Source organism: Pan troglodytes, chromosome 3, assembly GCF_028858775.2.
Source record: "Pan troglodytes isolate AG18354 chromosome 3, NHGRI_mPanTro3-v2.0_pri, whole genome shotgun sequence".
Lineage (NCBI taxonomy): Eukaryota > Metazoa > Chordata > Mammalia > Primates > Hominidae > Pan > Pan troglodytes.
Window position 1 is genome coordinate 142,133,715 of NC_072401.2, and position 22,567 is coordinate 142,156,281.

The 22,567-nt window shown below is 40.1% G+C and overlaps 1 protein-coding gene across 1 annotated transcript in view; it reads right to left on the bottom strand.

The window, feature by feature from the left end:
* The window catches only part of TBC1D9 (TBC1 domain family member 9), a 136,232-nt gene that overhangs the window by 52,203 nt on the left and 61,462 nt on the right, over positions 1 to 22,567 (bottom strand). Inside the window, exons 3-6 of the mRNA XM_001139147.7 lie at positions 13,547 to 13,665; positions 6,831 to 7,059; positions 6,159 to 6,420; positions 4,109 to 4,316 (exon numbers count right to left, since the gene is read on the bottom strand). Coding sequence (XP_001139147.3) covers positions 4,109 to 4,316; positions 6,159 to 6,420; positions 6,831 to 7,059; positions 13,547 to 13,665 — 818 coding nt within the window. The remainder of the gene's footprint in view (positions 1 to 4,108; positions 4,317 to 6,158; positions 6,421 to 6,830; positions 7,060 to 13,546; positions 13,666 to 22,567) is intronic.

The window sequence follows — 22,567 nt, forward strand, 5'->3', positions numbered from 1 at the left end:
GAGTTATAAGAGACTGCAACTTAATCAAGTCTTGGTGTTTAATATGAAACACTGGAAAGTAATTTATGAATGAAAAAAAAGGCTAGGCACGTGGCTCACACCTGTAATCCCAGCACTTTGGGAGGCCTAAGTGGTCAGATCACTTGAGCTCAGGAGTTCAAGACCAGCCTGGCCAACATGATGAAACCTCATCTCTACTAAAAATACAAAAATTAGCTGTGGGTGGTGGCGCATGCCTGTAATTCTAGCTACTCAGGTGGCTGAGGCAGGACAATCACTTGATCCCAGGAGGTGGAAGAGGAGGCTGCAGTGAACCAAGACTGTGCCACTGCACTCCAGCTTGGATGACTGTGTGAGAGACACCATATGAAAAAAAAAAAAAATTCCTTCTCTTGCTGGCTTAATAATTTCTTCAAAATCTATAGCAACATGATCCTGGATAAATGCTTAACATCTGTTGACTGGGTCTACCTTAAGTCAATATGTAGAATGTGTGTTAAAAACCTCCAGTCAATATTTCAGCTTATTTATTTAAAAAAATTAAGTGAAACAACAATTCTTGGTCTATACAATCTTAAAAGTGGGCATTCCGTGTAGGATGTAATGTTCCCAGGGATGTCAAGCAGCTTGACTCGGTTCTGAAAGGTACCCAGCTCACGTGGAGGGCACCCTCCACTCAGACCCCACATGGATGGTGGAGGTGCCCCCATTGCTCTTCTGACATTATCATTACCTAAAGGTAATAAAAATTACATTAAGTCTTTTGCTTCTTCCATTAGTTGGGGTGGGGCTCTACCATTAATACATCACAGAGTCATCAGTTCAAAGAAAAGGCACTGCCGTCTCACTGAGCGCTTCTTTAAAGCTGCGCCTTCCAACCACAACAAGCTTGATTTCTAAATGCTACCTCTGCAGACTGCCTCTCTTCTGATTTACCCTGAAATATAGTCATATTTATTATTATCTCTGCTCTACTAGAGAAAACTAGCAAGCAGAATAGAGGTTGAGAATATTAATCACCATTCTCTCAATTCCTCCAAGATCTCAACAGTGTACTCTAAATCGCACTAAAATGTAAACAGAGCTAGTTGGCTCTAACACCCGGGAGGGGGAAGCCAGAAGGACCAGCAGGACAGCAGATGTCTTGATAGCGGCTTCCAGACCCTCTCTGCTCCTCATTTCCCTCTGGATAAACTGAGAGTGATGACTCATTCAGGTCATAAATAGCACATTTATGGTATTCTGAATCGCAGAATTGGTTTCCCTAGCTGGTACAGGTAATGCTGCTTTACTACATTTGAGTAGCACTTGATGAAGAAAATTACATTCAGAATTGGGTGAAGAAAATTATGTTTAGTAACATCCTATAGCAAAAACTACTAAGAAGGTAAATTTGGTGAAAAAACTTACAAAATACATTTCACAGTCAAATGTAAAACTGTTACATTATTCCTGTCAGAATTTACCCACAACATATCTTGGCCTCAAAATGTGTTATAACTCCAATTAGTTGACCCTATGACAAGGAGAGCTAGATTTGTCAGTTGCCTAACATTTTTCATTCTTTTTGATTCACAGTTCGACTTCTGTTTGCTATTTATAACTTAAAGAAAATTATACATATATTTGAGAGAAAACTAGAAGCAACGGAAAGGTCCAACCATAGGTTACCGAATGAATAAATTATGTATATACTTTACGGAATAAACTGCAGGATTTAAAATTTAATTGTGATATGGATGTGATGGTGTATGCCTGTAATCTCAGCTACTCATGGGACTAAGGCAGAAGGCTCATTTGAGCCTAGGAGCTCATGTCTAGTCTGTGCGATAGACCAAGGCCCCTATCTCTTAAAAAAAAATTACATTGTAGAAGATATATATATATATATATATATATATATATATATATATTTTAAATCTTTTATTTTTTAGAGATAAGGTCTTGCTCTGTCACCCAAGCTGGAGTGCAGTGGTTCGATCATAGCTCACTGTGATCTCAAACTCCTGGACTCAAGTGATCCTCCCACTTCAGCCTCCCAAGTAGCTAGGACTACAGGAGCACATCACCATCCCCAGCTAATTTTTTTAAATTTTTAATTTTTAATAGAGATGGGGCCTTGCTATGTTGCCTAGGCTGGTCTTTGAACTCCTGGCCTCAAGCAGTCCTCCTGCCCCGGCTTCCCAAATTTCTGGGATTACAGGTGTGAGCCACCACATCTGGCCTATAGAAGAATATTTAATGATTTGAAGGACACTAAGATATACTCAATGTTAAAGGAAATAAGTAAAAATAAAAATTCCCTATAAAGTGTTTTACATCTAAATTATATAAATGACACATACACAGCAATGCAGAGAAAAAACTAGAAAGCTGTACAATAGAATGTTAACAGTGGTCCTCTCTGAACAGTGGAACTAGGGCGGACTTTTCTCTTTATTTGTCTGTACTTTTACAAATTCTGGGATAAAGATATATTACTCTTAAAACAAGAAAATAAGAAGAAACTATGCCTAATTAAAAAAAAGAAAAAGATAAAGAAGGCAGAGAGAAACCCGAATCCTTTGCTAAAGGGATGTTAGCAAGGGGACAATCCTGATCAAATACCCAAAGCCTCTGGCCACCTTAGCTTCCAGAAAGGACCAGGGTAGGTTGGAAGAGGCCAGGTTAGAAACTGCAGGGCTGCTGGCCCCTGCATTGCCCTTTCTCTGACATCCTAACCTGGGGTCTTTGTCAACTCCAAGCCTCACAGCAAAGCTTCCAGACAAGTACCAGAGTAAGCTATCATCCTGGAGTTAGGATGGAACCCACCTCCACCCCAGAACGATAATAATGTTTCTTAGACTTTACTGTGCATAAGAATTGGCCGGTAAATGTATTAAAACAGAGATCTAAAACTTGCAGAGATACAGATTCAGAAGATCTGGGATGGACTCAGGAATCTACCATTGTGAGCAGCAGCGTGATGGTTCTAACACAGGAAATCAGCCGAGCAGAGCCGAACAAACACGTGGCTTTCTGACTCACAACCTAGACTGTCTCCTTTAGACCAGGGTGCCCTCAGACCGTGAGCCAGGTACAATAAACATGTTTCCTAGTTTCTGTATTTGATGCTTTGACATCTTGGGGGCCTTGCTGACCCTGGAGGGACTACCCTTCCCAGGGCTAGCCAATTTCTAGAAAATTGCTTTCAAAGCAAATCAACCAACCTGGAGCCCACACCTCAACCACTTCCTTTATTGAATGCTCACACTCAAGACTACTATTTCCTTGCCCTTTTTAACCCATGGACAACTAGGGACAACCCCTATGCCCCACAGCCCACCAAAATTGTTCCAATTATCCAAGCCTAAGCCTATTTACTCGGCGTAGCCCATTTCTTCCCTTGAAATCACATAAAGGATCTTGCCCACATTTTCTTTCCCTCCTGCCTCCTCTGACCATGGTGCTTCCACGTGTGGCTCAGCACATCGTGTGGCATGCCCTTGCCTCTCAGGATCTGTGCATAAAACAAGCTATTTCAATAGCACTCATCGCCTGATTGCTGGCCTCGTTAAGCTTGAATTGTAATAAAACCTACATTTAGGCCGGGCACAGTGGCTCATGTCTGTAATCCCAGCACTTTGGGAGGCCAAGGTGGGTGGATCACCTGAGGCCAGGAGTTCGAGACCAGTCTGCCCAACATGGTGAAACTCCATCTCTCCTAAAAATACAAAAATTAGTTGGGCATGGTGGCAGGCGCCTGTAATTCCAGCTACTCAGGAGGCTGAGGCAGGAGAATCGCTTGAACCTGGAGGGTGGAGGTTGCAGTAAGCTGAGATCATGCCACTGCACTCCAGCCTGGGTGACAGAGCGAGACTATCTCTAATAAAATAAAATAAAAACAAAACCTACATTTAAAAACCCCCATGCAGCTTCTGGAAGAAGAGATCTCACAGGTCCCAGAGTCACAGCAGTGACAACAAATGAAAGAGTGCAGGTGCCACCAAAGACGCATGAACATTCACCTGTGTTCAAAAGCCAATTGTTGGTAAAAAAATTATTCCTGGTTCACCCAGAAAAGTATTACAAATGAAACCTAAAATATCAATTTTTATCAGATACTTACCTCACGGAGCGGGATAATGAGGCTACATAAGTTCTCCTCCTTGCTGGTAAAACAGATGTAATTTGTGGACACAAACATCTGCCCCAAAATGTGCATTTTGTTAAATGGAGTCCAGAGAGTGCAGTCTGTGTGGCCATCTAATTTTTCATCTTTGGGCAGCCGGAAAAGTGCACGGTATCTCTCACTCTTTGCCCTGGCATCAAGATCACTGGAAAGCAATAATTATAATTCACATAAGAAAAATGTTTCCATACCTTCTAAATTATGCAGCAGCGGAAGTTCCCCCAGCCCATTTTCCCCCTCCTCAATCTTGCTAGACTCATCCCCCGCTTCTCAGCTTTCTTTATATTGAAGTTAACCCCAACCTAATGACCCAAAAGCGTAATAAAATTATCTTATTATATTTCAGTCCCTTGCATAGTCACTTATAATCCATGTCTGTAAATGTTAAAGAATCATAGCAAAAATAAGCCTGAACAGGAAACTCCTCCTCTTTCTAAAGAAATGCAATACACTCTAAAGAGGTCACTGCATTTACTCTTATCCAAGCCACTTTAGGGGAGGCCTTATCTTTTAAGACCTAATGAGAATGCAAACCAGCCATATATAATCCACTGGGCCTCAGTGTCCACCCCAAATCGACAACAAAACTGCAGGAAAAGACACAGGAACAACTCACCTTGGGCAACTATGGCTTCTGACCTTAGCTGGGTCTTCTGTTAACTACTATCTTTTCTCTAATGAGTTCTTTGTTCTTGCTCATCATGTCAGTTGTTTAAACCTCTCCCCTCAAGCTTCTACCTGACATCAGCCTCTTGATGGTCTAGTCTCTGACTTCATAGAGCAAAGGTCCATGATGCAGAAGCCCCCTCCAATTCCTTCCCTTCTGTCTCCAAAGTCACCTCCATCCTCACCTACTCTTACTTCCTCTCCATTCCAAAGGAAAAGGTATTATATCAGGACACACATGCATCCTTTCCATGCTTTCTCTACAAAATATCACTTTTTAAATGATCAATTTTCTTATAACTATCTCTATGTCCCTTCCTGTCTCCACACCTACCCTCACCAAAATGCTCTTCCCATCTGCCTCCTTCATTTGATACTATGTTCAAATCTTTTTCATTCTAAAAAAAAAGCAATCCTTCCCTCCTTTACCACTGAATTTCTTGAAAATGAAGTCTGTATTTGCCTAGTTCCCTTTCCTTGTCTTTTATTTTTTATTTGATCCGCTGCAGTAGCAGCATCTATCTTACACTGCTCTTTTGAACATGTCTCAAATCACCAAGGACATCTTAATTACAAAGACCTCTGGTTAGATTTCAACTACCAAATGCACATCAATGATTTCCAATTTTGTATATCTTACTGGACTGATCTCTACTTAGATGAGCTACAGGCACCTCAATTCAACATAATCAAAACTGAGCTATCGTATCCCTTGGACATGCTCTTCCTTCTCTCATTCCCTGTGTTGATGAAGGGTAATTCCAGGCACATGGGGCATCAACTTTCCATCACCCTCTCTCTAGCTCTGCTCTCACATTCAGACTTTGAGGCTTCTCTGCAGCCTCTCCTCATCCCATGCCTGCCACCTACTAGCCATGTGACAAAGTTACTTTTCTCTGTGTTTTCCCTTGTGTTTCCCCCATCGTCATCTTCCCTCTGCTTGAAATATCCAGGCAGGGATATGTACCTGCACAGGTAACTTCTATCACCTCTTCAGAGCCCAGCTCAAAGCAGCCTCCACTGAGAGGCCTTTCTTACCCACTCTTCCCCATCTGGGCTGAGGCTACCACTCCCCATGTGTGCACCCACAGCACTGTGTTCACAGGACCAGAAGAGTGCCTGCTGCCTTGTGTTGGAGCAGGTCATGTCTGTCTCACTTTCTGAACTGGTAGCACCTCAGCTAGTCTTTTTTAGTTTTGTATCTATACACAGAAGAGTGTTCAGAACCCTTGAAGATGGTCAGAAAAGGTTACACTGAATAAATGAATGAGTGAGTTTCTCATTTCTAAAGTCTGGAAGATACAAGGTCTCTATCACCCACCGTTTTAGAGCAGACACTTTTTTAGGAGATTTCCTTTTGAGTTTGGGCAGGGATCGATCTTGTTCAAATCCCTCATTGTCTAAGAGTTGCCTCATGGCTATGTTGGCAAGCTGCTCCATTAACTTGAAGGTCTCGTTGATGTTGAGGAATACAGAGAAGAAATGCTCACTGGACCGTGTGCTCACTTTGATCACATCAGGCAGAAGCAGGGTGGCATTCTTCTCGAGCTGAGTGATGTCTACCCACCGGATGACCAGTTTCGCTGAGCACAAGGAACAAGCCTGGGTCAACATCTGATTCCTGAAAACGCTTTCAAGATATTGCAGTCTCACAAACCCACTCCCCCATCCCACTAAACTCCTTTGAGTTTATAATACCATATTTGTTTTGCTTGTTCATTTTAAGAGGTAAATCTGGGCCATGTGAATTCTGAGGTCAGAATTATAGATTTAATCCATGTCTACTGAATTAATTACACCTTTAGTGAATCTTTATTACTTAGTGACCATTTTGAACTGAAAAATAATTAAATTCACTTCAGTAGTAAAAAAAATTAGTATTGACTTAGTTATAACTATAGATTTATTTCTGATATTTTGATGTGGTTTATGAGTTCAGGGCAAACCTCAGTAGACTTTCCAAAGTTTCCTACTGAAATTTTAGATGACTTACCTTCCCTTCCCATAAGAAAAGAATAAAAGCAAAGGTGGTTAATGCTGAGGTACATCCAACCCTGACGGGGGACCTTCCCCTTCCAATAGCTGCAAGAGTAATAGTTGACGAGTTTCTCTTCCTCTGGCATCCCAAACAGCCTATGAAATTTCACAATGGCTTCTTTAAACTTCTCCGTGTCATCATCTTCCTTTACATCATTGATTTTGTTGTATTCTGCAATGATGCCCTAATAAGGAATAAAACACAAAGCACACAACTGGGATTAATACAACTAGAGATGTACATATTCCAGAAGAAAAAATTTCTAAGGCTAGAATTAAAAAAAAAATTGAGGAATGCTCTTCAATGGCAACCCCCAAATTCTAAGCCAATTAATGAGTAGTATTTGTGTACTAAAATATTTTCACATAATATAGATTTTATTATATTTTTATTGGTGCTAATTTTATTTTGTTAAGTTTACTAGGAATGAAGCCTATAGTTTTACTTTACAAATGAAGAGATACAAAGATTTTGCTAGTCCTAGTGTTTTTACTAAGCTTATTATGGTAGAATTGTCTCAAAAGTCAACTTCTGCCTTTCTCCAAGATTAATAAAAATTCATCATGAATGAGCCACTGAGGAAAGAAAGACCAAACACATGTCACTAACTGACACTCAGCTCCACACTCACTGTCTCAGGGCCATGAATAACACTGGGGAGCCTACAGGGAAAAACGAGTAATCATCTGAGCAGAAAAGGGGTAGATATGAGAGCAAAAATTATATTAGATGCAGGATTTTTGGACAGTTAGACAGGAAATGAAACATCTGCATAGCAAGTGACCAGGTTAATCTACCATTCAATCATTATAATAACTTGAGAAGCCATTTCATTGTTACCCAGTTCCTCTGTAATTCCCTGAAAATTGGCTTCTACATATATCTCGATGGAAAATGCTCCCTTGAATTCCACCTTTGACTTTGTAATCCTCAAATCCCTCCCGCCTCATCTTCATTTTCTCTGATCTCATGGTAGAACTGAAAATGCATGACCTTTAGAGCATGCAAGTCTTGGATTCGTGCTCCCACCGCATCACTGTATCTGTGTAGCCTTGGCCAACTTCTCAGATTCTCATTGACATGACTGAGCCCTCTGTAGCCCAAGGATAGAAAATTGCAACTGCCTCCTCATACCTAGAATTCCTGCTTTTTGGGCTCTTAAAGCTTCTAGTGCATCCTTGATGCTCCCTAAAAATTTGTCTTCCTAAAATGGATTTGACCACAAAATTCTTACCAAATACTTAGTGGTTTCTAACCACCACCAGTATAAAGTCCAAAAATCTAGATCATGTACACTTTGTTTTAATGTTTTAATTTTTATTTTTATTGCAGACTGGCTGCTCCTTGTGAAGCAGGGTAACCCACAGGCAGTGTGCCCAGAGTAGCCTAGACCCATGTACATTTTTGGATCCAACCAATGCTGCAACTTTTTCTCACTGGACTACATCCTACCCAAATGTCCCATTAGTAACTGTGCTCCAGCCAGCCTGAGGCACCCTTGGGGCCTGGACATGTCATTTCTGCACTTTCCCACCTTTTTGCCTATGGCCCTCCCATTCTACATGCCTGAAATCTGGAATCAGACTGTTCTGTTTCATGAATCCTACCAAGTCCCAAAGTCTCTTGTGAGCCTTTTCTCAACTATCATTCTTTTCCCCCCACATGAAGTAATGTTGATTCTCTCTGCATTATGTATTGAAATCATTTCCTGAGTCTTATTTCCACAGCAGACCTTTCACCCTGTTGCCGGTAGTTGTGATGCTGCTGAGTGGATGGCAGGAGAAAGGGCTTCAGTCTTCTATAATCTCTGTCACTGTCCAATTCTAGTTAAAAGTAAGCATGTAGACAATAATCATAACAGCAAATGGTGGGCTTACAATGCAAGCACAGCCCCAAGACAAGTCTTCATCCTATTCTTCTAACAAAAGCATCCCAAAGTCCCTCTACACAGTCCAGGAATTACTATATAATAGCTTCTCAAATGGCATCCTGACAACACTCTCCACACTCCAATTTACTTCACATGGCCACTTTCTGAAACAGAGATCTGACTATAATATTCCTGCCTTAAAATCTTCCATAGGCTCTCAGTGAAAGAGAAAAGAAATCTGCACTGAATCTTAACCCATAAAATCTGCTCTCAATCTTCCCAAGTCAACCTTTCCAGGTCCAGCATAAATACCACCTTCCCTGTGAAACCAGCCCAATTCCAAATGGGTTCTAAGCATTCTCACGTCTACATTGTCTTAATTTACATGCTGGCGGAAAATAGCATGTTTATATGTCCTTCTACCACTAAATATGTATTCTAAAGATAAAAAGAATGTCTCGAACATTTTAATCACCAATATCTAGCACCTAAAAGATGTGCAATATTACTAAATGAATCCATGTTGTTTTTCCAAATTAAAAGATATCTTAAGGGGCCATATCTTAGTCTTTATTGTATAATCCAGAGTTGCAGATTTCTAAATCTACAATTGTTTTGGAGTTAGCAATGCCTGAGAAATTAGGTACCAAGTTGCTAACTTCTGTTCCTCTGTCATACTGGAGGGCATTATGGATAGCAATAGAAGTAGCAATGTGCTTCCCTGGAAAAATATCTAACATAAGGATATTTTCCTCTATTTACCACTGATACCACTCCACCAAGAGAACAAAGACATTAAGCTCAATGAAGGCCAGGAGGGAGCTCAATTTTGGACCCAGGCTATTCTAGGGACAAGCAGGCGTTGGTAGTGTTACTTTAAGAACTTCAGACAACTGAAGGCAGCATGAGGGCATGGGACCCGTGGGTGGGAAGGAGAAGTCAATTCGGAAGGGAAAAGGGATGAAAAATGCCTTTCGTGGTTGGCAAATACACCTGTGGCCTATGTGACATTTCAAAGTTGTCAGTGCCTTTAGAGAAGGATCAAAAAAATCTATGAATGAAAGATTAAATAAATGAATGAGTACATAAAAATAACTGAATGAGAACCTGCTAACAGGAAGCAGCAGCTGTGCCTCCAGGGAATCACCAAAGGCTAACAACTTAGAGAAGCCTGGAGACCCTCAAGTGGGCTAACATGCTATTCTCCTGGGTCACTGTAGTAGTGCTCTTATCTAAAGTCAAAATGAGGAGAATGTGAGAATGAGTGACATATAACAAACCATGAGCAGAACTATGCTATCTAAAGATCTATTAAATACCACATTTCTAGAGTGCTCACTGTATTTATTTATTTATTTATTTTTGAGATGGAGTTTTGCTCTTGTTGCCCAGGCTAGAGTGCAATAGCTGGATCTCAGCTCACTGCAACCTCCACCTCCTGGGTTCAAGTGATTCTCCTGCCTCAGCTTCCCGAGTAGCTGGGATTACAGGCATGCACCACCACGCCTGGCTAATTTTTTTGTATTTTTGATTTCTGCATGTTGGTCAGGCTGGTCTCGAACTCCTGACCTCAGGTGATCTGCCTGCCTCAGCCTCCCAAAGTGCTGGGATTACAGGCGTGAGCCACCGCACTTGGCCTGCTCATTGAAATTTTAAAGAGAAAATGCTTTTATATATGAGAGTAAATACAGTCAAGAACCGTCACTCAGAAACACTCTAGGGTCTAATATACTAGTATCAACAGACAAGGCTTTGCCAGCTCATTTCAATAGTAAGGCTAATAGTCTCCATAAGGCTAAAATACCAACTTTCTCAACACTAAAAAAGGAAATAATCCAGAATGTAGAACCCTTTCTTAGTTGGCTATAATTTTTTAGCTAGGTAGACTAGATTATGGAATACAGGGATAGAATAGCTCCTTCCCAGGTTCTACAGGTTTTTCTACAGGTTTCATATAATATAAAATAGGTCATTCCAGTTCTAGGCAACAGCTTCTCATGACTTTGGAAAATCCTATTATATCAGATGTTCAATATAAATTTAAATATGCAAAAGAATATTGACAGGTAATTTACAAAAAGGAGAAATTTAACTTAGCAAACATGAAAAAATATTCAACCCCATAATAACCAAAGACAAAACTAAAACATTAAGGCTTTAACTTCTACCTATTATATTTGAAAAACAATTTAAACAACCAAAATGCTGAAAGCAAGCAATGCTGTAATCACACAGAGATTCTAACTGACAATATCTACTAAGGTCTATTAAAAATACTTAAACTACTTAACCCATTCATCCAAATTTTGTAATCTATCCCAAAGGGGGAAAAACACAGCCTGTGAATAAAGTTATACTGTTTGAACAAAAGTATTAACTGGATTTTTATTTGTACCTGCCATCCACTAGTCTAGAAGCTAAGGTGACTTCTAGAAAGACAGAAATGGTAAAGTCAATTATGGAATAATAACTAAAAATTATATAACAATATTGTAGATACTGGTGAAGAAAAAAAGACGAGAACAAAATTATATGTAAATGAGACTTCTATTATGACAATATGCATATTAGAAGTGGGGAGGCCGGGCATGGTGTCTTAGGCCTGTACTTCCAGCACTTTGGGAAGCTGAGGTGGGTGGATTGCTTGAGCCTAGGAGTTCAAGACCAGTCTGGGCAATGTAGTGAGTCTCTGTCTCTAATTAAAAAAAAAAAAGGTAAGAAAAGGGAGGTCTGGTAAGAAACACACAAAATGCTACATAAGGTGTTTGGATTATGGTTGCATCTGTAGTTAACTATTACATTTATAATTTATAAAAGTTAATTAGGTCTCAAAACAAATAACTTTGTTGGTTCCCTTGATTATTGGACAATATGTGAACGCTTAAACCATTCATCTGCACATGAATGACATTCTTTCACACATAACTGCATTAATAGCAAATCCCTCCTCATAATTGGTTTCAGGGGAATTAAATCTGACATTTTTGGTGTAATACAAACAAAAAGGAAAATGGCTGTTTGACATAATTGGTCTTTGTTTGTTTTACTTATTTCTCCTGGCTATTGTCACTTCTAAGCTTTAGTTTCTTCCTACAGCCCTTTTTTCTTTTTTTGAGACAGAGTGTCACTCTGTCGCCCAGGCTGGAGTGCAGTGGTGCAATCGTGGCTCATTGCAGTCTTGACCTCCTGAGGCAGGAGAATCGCTTGAACCCAGGAGGCAGAGTTTGCAGTGAGCAGAGATCACACCACTGCACTCTAGCCTGGGCAACAAGAGCGAAACTCTGTCTCAATAAATAAATAAATAAAGGAGACTATGACAAGGACAAAGGAGGCAATTTGTAGGGGCTCCCTCTAAATCTGGGATAGTGTGAGCACCAAAATAATTAAGTCCAGTAATGAAACACAAACAACTGGAAAATACAGAATCCATGATTCCACGTTAATAATCGATAAATAATAAATAAATGGAGGGAAGACTCTTGCTTATAGTAGAATAATAGTTGCCAAATGGTAAATGTGGGAGAGGCCTGGAATTGGACAAGCATTATTTTATAAAATCACCATCTTGTAAACTGTCACAGTAAAGACTGGTTCAGATGAAAAATCATCAATGGATCAATCCTAAATCAAGACAGAAATTTTGACAAGGAGTGATACATTTGTGTGGCCTGAAAATGTTTTCTTACAGAAAACTGTCTACTATTTGCAAAGGCAAAATTAGTAACTCTACAATGGAGAAATTGGATATAACACCTTGGGCTCATAATGCCAATGAGGGGCAAATGAGTGTCATGTGCCTCAAGAAATAATATCTTGAGAATGACACAGGATCACCTATGCAGTATTCCATCCAGGAATGCAACAACTGAATCGGTTCATAATATCTGACGAAATGCAAAATGAAATCATTCTAGTAAAAAACCAGAATTGTATACTTTAAAAACCTCAATGTCATAGAAGACAAGGAAAGGCTATGGAAATGTTCCAGGCTGAAGGAGACTAAAGACATGAAAACTAAATGCAATGTCTTCCTAGATAATTACCTGTACTGGAGTGGGGGTGGGGAAGGCTATAAAGGTCATTAAGTGGGCCAGTTAATGAAATTAATTAGAATATGTGTCAAATATTCTGGTATTAATGTTAAACTTACATATAATGTTAAATATTGCAGGTGATAAATGTAGTGTTGTTATTTAATAGAATATCCCGCATGTTCTCATTCACATGTGGGAGCTTAAAAACTTGGTCACATGGAGTCAGAGTAGAATGATAGATTCCAGAGGTTCGGAAAGTTGTGAAGGTGGGACAGGGAACAAAGAGAGGCTGGTGAATGGTACAAACTTACAGTTAGAAGAAATAAGTTCTAATGTTCCATAGTGACTAGGTGACTATAGTTAACAACAATATATTGTCTATTTCAAAGTAGCTAGAAGAGAGGACTTGAAATGTTACCAACACATAGAAATAATAAATACTCCATATGATGACTACCCCACATACCTTGACTTGATCATTCCACATTCTGTGATGTAAAAAACACTCACATGTACCCCAGAAATATGTAAAATATCATGTTATCAATAAAAGAAAAAAAAGGAATAGCCCTATTCTTAGAAAATACACACTGAAGTATTCAGGAGAGGAGGCGAACACACACATGAGAAAGCAAATGCAGTAAAATGTTAACAGGTGAATTTGGGCAAAGGGTATACAGGTATGTTTTATTCAATTCTTATTTTTACAACATTTCTGTAAATTTGAAATTATTTCCAATTAAAATGTTTTTCTTTTATCCCACTACCTGTATTTTTCCTCTCACAAATGTGGTGATATCATTCTCATTTTCAAAGATGGAGAGTGTCTGCAAGAGATTTTGCTCAAGCCATTCCCAGTGTTCAGTGATTTCTTTCCTGGAACCACCTGTACAAATGAAAATAATAATTCATGTCAGATTTCATGCCAAAGATATTTTAAAAACCAGGCTCACTTTTTCATTATAGTCTATACCATCAAAGGAGACTATCGGACCAAGAGCTTTGCCTTTAAATGCTTTCTCTCCTCCAGAGGAGACACACACACAAGACATTTAAGGATGTGGAAACGCAAGAGTAATATTATAATCAAGTTGTGTTATAATCAAGTTTGATTAGGTGAGTGCAGAGGCTTTGAGGACACTGTTTCAGATCAGAAGGCAGCAATATTTCTCAAATTCACTTTTCTGGACTAGAGTTTAGCACATCCCTCCCCTTTCCTCCTTTCTAGAATTTGCACTTTACAGGGTAACATAAATCTTATGATACTAGGTTACAGTTGTTAAGTTGCAACAATATGAGAGCTTTGGTATGCCACTGGAGAACTGATGTAACCACCTCCTATAATGGGCAAAAAATTACTCTCACTCACTTCAATTATGAATGAGATGTGAAAATGGACTATCACTAGGGAATAGCAGCCTGGCTCTCATTAGCACAGTTGCCTTGAAATGTAATGGGATGAGGTCATCCTTGCAGCCTCAACCAAGTCAACACATTTTGGTCAATAATAAGAAGCATTTAAGATAACTCTTCCAGCAACCTCCAAACTTAAACAATCAGCTTTATAGTATATGCAATCACTACTCTGTTTTTGCTCACAGCTGCAGGGTGCAATAGGTATGCCATCAGGGTGGGGGTATAAAGATACTGGACTAAATTCCCCTAATGATTGTTAATGATCTTATAGAAAAATGGCTTTTTATAATTTGTCCGTATATCATATATATGTGTGCCATATATATGTGTGTGTGTGTGTGTATGTGTGTCATATATATATATATAAACATATAGTATGCACTGCTCATTCCAGAACTAAAGAAGGAGTTTGTGATTCCATTGATTCACCCTTCAGGATTCTCCTTCGATTTCCAAGTTATATTTTAATTGATTTCTTTAAAGTGTCTTTTCTCTCTGTTCTTTGTCATCAGTAAGATCTCAGAATCTCTGATTCTTGACAAAGAATGAAAGACAGGAAACACAAATGTATCTGCAATTATACTCAGAACTGTGGCAGAACTAAAATCTCTGAGAGAATGAGAGAAAGAAATTCAGGAGAGAGAGAGAATGAGAAATTTCAGATACACTGAGGAAAGGCAAAACAAAACCCACATGTACTTTCTTTTACTTTGAGACTAAACATCAAAATTGCCTACAAGGGATGCTTATGTGAAGGATGAAAAGCAGGTATCAGCTGAGTGCAGTGGCTCACGACTGTAATCCTGGCACTTTGGGAGGCTAAGATGGGAGCATCACTAGAGCCCAGGAGTTCAAGACCAGGCTGGGTAACATGGGGAGACCCAGTTTCTACAAATAATAATAAGAAAAATTAGTCAGACATGGTGGCATGTGCCTGTAGTCCAGCTACTTGGGAGGCGGAGGTGAGAGGTCCACATGAGCCTAGGAGGTCAAGGTTGCAGTGAGCCATGATCACACCACTGCACTCCAGCTTTGACAATGACACAGTGAGACCCTGTCTAAAAGAAAGAAAAAAAAAAGCAGGTATCTTAGTGGAGAAGAGTCCAGTGAAAACACTGAAGCATACATTGCTCCTCTTCCTGGGTATTTTCCACACTTGCTCTTTCATGGCCATAAGCTACCACGTGTAAAAGCAGTGGGATAACTGTCCTACAATGTCATGGCAAGACCTTGAAATTGGGACAGCTGGGTACCTCCTCCTTCTCTGCCACCAGTCACCTGGGTGACTTTAGACAAGTGCTTAACCTCTGTCTCAAATTCTGTAAAATTGAGATCAGTTAAAAACACAAAACTGGCTGGGGGCAGTAGCACACTCCTCTAATCCCAGTGCTTTCGGAGGCAGAGGTGAGGGGATCACTTGAGGCCAGGAGTTTGAGACCAGCCTGGGCAACATAGTGATACCCTCATCTCTACAAAAAATTAAAAAATTAGCTGGGAGTGGTAGCACACACCCATAGTTCCTAGCTATGTCAGAGGCTGATGTGGGAGGATAGCTCAAACCCAAGAGTTTGAGGCCGCAGTGAGCCATGATGGTGCCACTGCACTTCAGCCTGGGCAACAGAGTGAGACCCTGTGGAGAGAGAGAGACTCCAACACAACAACAACAACAACCTTTATCCATCTCAGAGAAATACTGTGAAAATCACAAGGGCTAATGTCTGTCGACACATTGTAGACAGCAAAAATACTGTTCAAATGCAAAGTACAATGCCTATTTGAAATATTTAGGGAATGAGCCATTTTGGAGTTTGAAAGCTTTAAAATATTTTAAACTTAAAAATTTTAAATACTAACTGGAAAATTTTTTCAGACATACAGAGCCCTTCCTTGTCTGTAACCAGGTCACCACCATCACCAGCTGTGACATGCGGCAGACACAGAGAGAGCCCTGTGCAGAATAAATGCCAGCCATGAATCCTCCACCCGACTGTTCCATCTGTGCTTGTTGGCACTGTCAGATGGACTGCACCTCAGGACAGAGGTACTCCTGGGAACCACAGGACTGAGTTCTGCAGACCCAGAGGCATAATTCATCTCTGTTTTGCCTCTCATCTGTCCCTGCCTACAGTGATCACAGATATGCCTTGTAGAGTCTGAGCCTCGGCTCAGCCAGGATAATCTGGCTCTTGACTGGTATCTCACCATGCTCTGCCCTTTACCAAGTTATCACACCAGGTACTTTACTTTCAGAATCCCATGGAATCCAACACTATTCCTTGGTTGTCGTGGATAGAAAAGCCCATCAGCCATAAGACCTATCAGCTTTGCACAAGCTGCTTTCAAAGCTTCCCTTCCTCCTTCCTTCCCCGCTTCCCTTCCCTTCCCCCTTTTCCCTTCCCTTCCCCTCCCATTCCTTCCCTTCCCCCCTTCCCTTCCCTTCCCTTCCCCTTTTTCCTTCCCTTCCCCCTTTCCTTCCCTTCCCTTCCCCTTTTTCCCTTCCCTTCCCCCTTTCCTTCCCTTCCCTTCCCCTTTTTCCCTTCCCTTCCCCCTTTCCTTCCCTTCCCCCTTTTCCCTTCCATTCCCCCTTTTCCCTTCCCTTCTTTTTCCTTTCCCTTCTTTTTCCCTTCCCTTCCCCCTTTTCTTCCCTTCCTCCTACCTCCCCTCCTCTCCCTTCCCTCCCCTTCCCTCTCCCCTTCCCCCCTCCCCTTTCCCCTTCCTCCCCTCCCTTCCCTTCCCCTCCCCTTCCTTCCCTTCCCCCTCCCTTCCCTTCCCTTCCCTTCCTCCCACCCTTTTTTTTTTTTTTTTGAGACAGAGTCACGCTCTGTTGCCCACGCTACAGTACAGTGGCATGATCTTGGCTCACTGCATCCTCAAACTCCTGGGGCTCAGGAGATCCTATCACCTCAGTCTCCCCAGTAGCTGGCATTACTGGTGTGTCTCACCACACCCTGTTAATTGTTTTTATATTTTTAGTAGGTCTCAAACTCCTGGCCTCAAGCAATCCGCCAGCCTTGGCCTCCTGAAGTGCTGGGGTTACAGACTTGAGCCACAGTGCCCGGCCTCTGTGCTTTATGCATAAAGAAAGGATAAAGGTTTCTTTATGCACACATTTCTATATGTACATCCCCACCACACACACACTCCCATAGCAGAAATGGTATATGCCCATATGAATGCACTCCTTCAATAAACATCTAACTTGTACCTCCAACCTTCACTGACATTATATAGTCCACAGGCTAATTGTCTTTCCCACTCCATCTTCAAATAGTCATCTGAATAATCTTGCATTGAAGTTCAGGTTTACTATCATTGTTTCCCCACCTGTTGCCTCCTCTGCTGCCTCAGGACCTGCTGTCCCACACTGCCCACTGTCCATCATTTCCATAATCCCCACCATCCACCTCCAACATTGTTCTCACCACTGGCTCTTTTCTCTACTGCTCGCTATGAGGTAGGTAATGCCTACATGTCTATCTTCCTTTACCAGCACTAGCCCCAAACCTATTGCTTCTGCTTGTGCTGTTTTTGTTCTGTCCTCTGTCTCCTGTCCTTCCTCCCTCACTTGTGTCACATGAAAAGGCTGGCCTTTTGGAGTCATTGCCAGCTACCCGCTGCTCCCATGTATAGGAGAGTTGCTGGGACCATAAGTCTCAGGATCTTCAAGTCTTTCGGCATGCTCAGTGCTTTGGGGCAGCTTCGGTACTGCCAAAAGGGGTTTTGGAAGTTTCTTCTGGCTACATCCAAGCCTAAGATACAAAGAGTTTCAGAATACTGGATTCTATGACCAGTATAGCAGGAACTCTAAAAGTAAAGGTCCTGGTGTGACGACTTGGTAAAGGGCAGAGCATGGTGAGAGCACTACTCAAGAGTCAGAAGAACTTTGTGTATTATTATATGAACCCATTATCATCATATGCTATTTTAGAAAAGAAAAAAGACAAACACTATCAGTAAACAGCAGCTTTAGGAATTGAACTATGGATTCCTATCTAGACCCAACAGATACTTTCTGGGGAGAATAATGTAAAAGTATCTTAAAATTTATATTTACTGCACAAATGCACCATATTCTCTGAACACTTTCCTAAATGCACAAAGAAGCAGTGAGGACAGGTGTTCCAGCTCCAGGTTCTGGTCACTAAAAGTACGAGGATACTGAAAAGTACGAGCCAGGACTGAATTTACCATCACCGTCTGAAGATGCCAATCCAGTAAAAAATACTTCTGGAAGCAGGTGGCCACTTCTGTCCACTTCTCACCCCAGAAAAAAGGGTCCAAGTTACCTCTCAGAGATATCAGAACAAATGCCACTTTTTCTGGACCACTTCTTAAAAACCTGAGACTCCAAAGGAAACGTGTTTGAATCCCAAATGTTCCTTATAAATGGCTCTTCCACTTCTCAAGCAGATTAAGTACATTTGCTGCAGTAATTCAAGTCTTAGAACTTATTAAAGTGAGATAATATGAAGCTCCTTTGTCATGACCCTGACAAGGAACTGATCTATTTACCCAGCAGCTTGAACAAACTGTGTTAGGACACTCAGAAGAGAAAGGAAGGGCTTGGCTGTCGATTTTCTGGAAAGGCCCCATTTACAGAGATGCAGCAGGAAAAACAAGCTGACCCGATTGTGTAATCAGCTGGAATAACAAAGAACCCTGATGCTGGGTATGAGAATCCTTCAGGAAATGCAAGTTAAAGCACTCTGCTGTGGCTAAAAACTAGAACACTTGATGGGCTTAAGGTTTAGACATTGACTTCTAAAAAATAAGAACCATTATCATTTCAAGCAGTTTTTTAGGGTAATGGCCAGAGGCCCTAAATATATACCTGGGCAAACTTTTTAATGTTGTCTGCAATGATGAAAAATACGAAATCATCCTAGTCTAATTATTCATCTAGTTTGAAATCTATCTTAAAGTCATGAAGTCTACTTGAAATAAATAGAATATGGACCTCCAAAATGATTCTATCACTTCTGGCCTCTGAGGATTAAGAACAAAGGTTTAAGGCTCCATTGATAGATATTTGGCAGATATTTCTTTTGTGATGCATGATTCATAATAAATTTTTTTCTTCCTACCTCCTAGGAATAATACATTTTGTTTCTGGGACTGCAGAACTTGAGAAAAACCTGTATTGCAGAATAACTAAAATGGTGAATTCTCATTGATCATAAGTGTATGTATGCACATGTGTAGGTACATTTGTATGTGCATACAAAAATAAAAACCACTCATCACATAGCAGAAAACAAAACAAAAACCCAATAAGCCTCCAAGGATTAAAAAGCAACTGACCTAGTATTTTCAGATTCAGAACAGGCTATGTGGATCACTGAGTTCACATGAATTGCACTTGAAGCTAATTAAATAAAGGGAACCAAATGAATAAATCATCTGTATTATGGCCTTATCCAATATAATCTTAGTCACAAAGATGATAATTTTGAAGTTTCCATACCAAATGAAGGCAAGAGTATTACTCCATACACTGGAGCAACCTTTAACCTGTCCCTGTATTTACCAAGCCACCCTTGTACTTTCTACATCCAGAAAAATTACAAACTTATATTCAGAGAGGGCAAAAGACAAAACCCAAAAATAACATGGTGATTTGAAATATTTTTAGAAACAAATGAAAATATACTTTTTCAAAATCCACTTCTAACTAAAGTTATAATTATAATCAGGTTAAGTAAGATGATAATGATAATGCCTTCTATTATTTGTGCTTACCAAGAATAGGCATCACACTTAACTACTGAAATGTCAAACAGGCCGGGCACGGTGGCTCACACCTGTAATCCCAGCACTTTGAGGGGCCAAGGCAGGTGGATCACTTGAGCCTAGGAGTTCGAGACCAGCCTGGGCAACATGGCAAAACCCTATCTCTACAAAAATTACAAAAATTAGCAGGGTGTGATGGTGTGTGCCTGTAGTCCCAGCTACTCGGGAGGCTAAGGTAGGGGGTCACCTAAGAATGGGGAGATCAAGGCTGCAGTGAGCTGTGATTGTGCTACTGCACTCCAGCCTGGCTTGCTCCACTCCAGAGTGAGACCCTGTTTCAAAAAAAAACAACAAAAAACAACAAAAAAACTGTCAAACATATCCAGATTTTTCTGGCTCTGAAGTCTATATATATATTTTTTAATAATCTTTTTCATTTCTTTATTTATTTTAATAGAGACAGAGTCTCACTATGTTGCCCAGTCTGGTCTCAAACTCCTGGGCTCAAGTGATCTTCCCCACCTCAGCTTCCCAAAGTGCTGGGATTACAGGCACAAGCCACTGCACACATCCAAAGTCTGCACTCTAAATTGCTACACTTTGCTGCCTTCTTACATGTTTTACAAGTGCAGTGAGTATGAATAAAGGTTAAATTATCTGAAATAATAAGAAGCCTGGTTATGAGTGAGGCGATATTACTTAATGCCTCAGACCATGTCGAGAAAGTACACCTGGTTTCAAACTTCTACAATGCCACATACTAACTCTGGGGCCGTGGGTAAATTACTTTAACCTCTTTGTCCTTCAGATTTCTTGTCTGTAATATGTAAGGAACAACACTTAACACACTGGTTTGTGCTAGAGATTAAGTCAGGTAATACACGTCAAGTCCTTAGAACGCAGAAAACACCAAACAGTTACTTTTGGAATTATCATAAGCAGCAGAACACAAAGACCTCATCTTGAAATGTGATTCAGAAAATATTTCTAACTTCTGATGTCAAGAAAAGAAACTAGCTGCTTAACTATTGCCCAACTAACATACATTTAGCACAAACCTCTCAGGCCCTGGAACACTTATGTTTGATTGCAAAGGGTGCATATTATATGCCTAGGCCCTCTTGTGTAACTATGATAAGATTCTGACATAACTCTGCTTATAATCTCTTATGGGTCATAATAATATGCTCACAGCTTTATAATCACTTTGAGAAGAGAGAGTCCTAGGTAACTCATTCAGCCTTGGCAATATGAATCAGTAGTTAACATCCTTATTTTACTGGATAGTGGGAACATAAATGTCTATCTTTCTGGAGGGCAATCAGGCTAGACATATTAATTACATGCATATCCTTTTTTTAACTTGTTTATTTTTGCTATTTTAATTATATGTATACTTTGATTCAAGATATCTACTTCCATAAATTTATCCTAAGGTGATAATTAAGAGAATGTGCAAAGATTTTGTTGGGAGAATATTCACTAAGATTGTTCAAAATACAGTAATAGTAGGGGAAAAAACCCTAGATTTCCAATAACATACTGAGTAGATAATTTATGTTACATTCACATAAAATATCTACTTATTAAAATTGATAGGCCAGGCGCAGTGGCTCATGCCTGTAATACTAGCACTTCGGGAGGCCGAGGTGGGTGAATCACTTGAGGTCAGGAGTTTGAGATCAGCCTGGGCAGCATGATGAAACCTCATCTCTACTAAAAATACAAAAATTAGCCAGGAGTGGTGGCGTACACCTGTAGTCCCAGCTATGCGGGAGGGTGAGGCAGGAGAATCACCTGAAGCTGGGAGTTAGAGGTTGCAGTAGGCCGAGATCGTGCCACGGCACTCTATCCTGGGCAACAGAGTAAGACCCTGTCTCAAAAAAAAAAAAAAAAAAAAGAAAATTGATGGTATGGAAATACATTTTATTGACATAAAAATTATTTTCAATATATTATTTTCCATTTTTATTTGCATTTAAATACATATCTGTTATATATTTATATATACTGTAAATATATAGTATACACATAGTATATATTATATACCTATATATATTTGTATATATAGGTATATAAAGTATATTGGAGATTTTTTTAAAGTCTAGAAAGTGATGATTTGTGATGTGGTATTTTGTTTTCTTTTTTATTCATTTTATGTATCTATATTTTGTAATTTTTGCAATAAACATGTATTGCTTGAAGAAAAAAGGAGCAATTATTTTTGTTTGCTTTCTTAACTCACTGTGTTTCTAAGGATATGAGAATAGTCCTTGAGTTACACAGACCAAGAAAGAATTATAAAAATACCTATCAACTTTCACATTACGTCTGCCTCATGCAGAAGGCAACTAAATTACCCAACATTTTCTTTATCTACAGTAGAGAATAAGAGCAGAACCAATTAGTAATCTTTAATTAAACTCTGGGTCTTACCAGCCGCTAACTAAAAGAATATTTAATTATAAAAGCCAGCATGGTGCCACTTAAGAAGTCCTGGGATGGGAGTGGGGAGACCTGAGATCTTGGTCTGAGCACCACATAACTAGTTATAACCAGGAATGTGAACTTGGACAATTCACCTTGCTTCTGCATCCTACTACAATAAGAGGGGCAGGCAAGACGATAGCTGCTCTATCTTT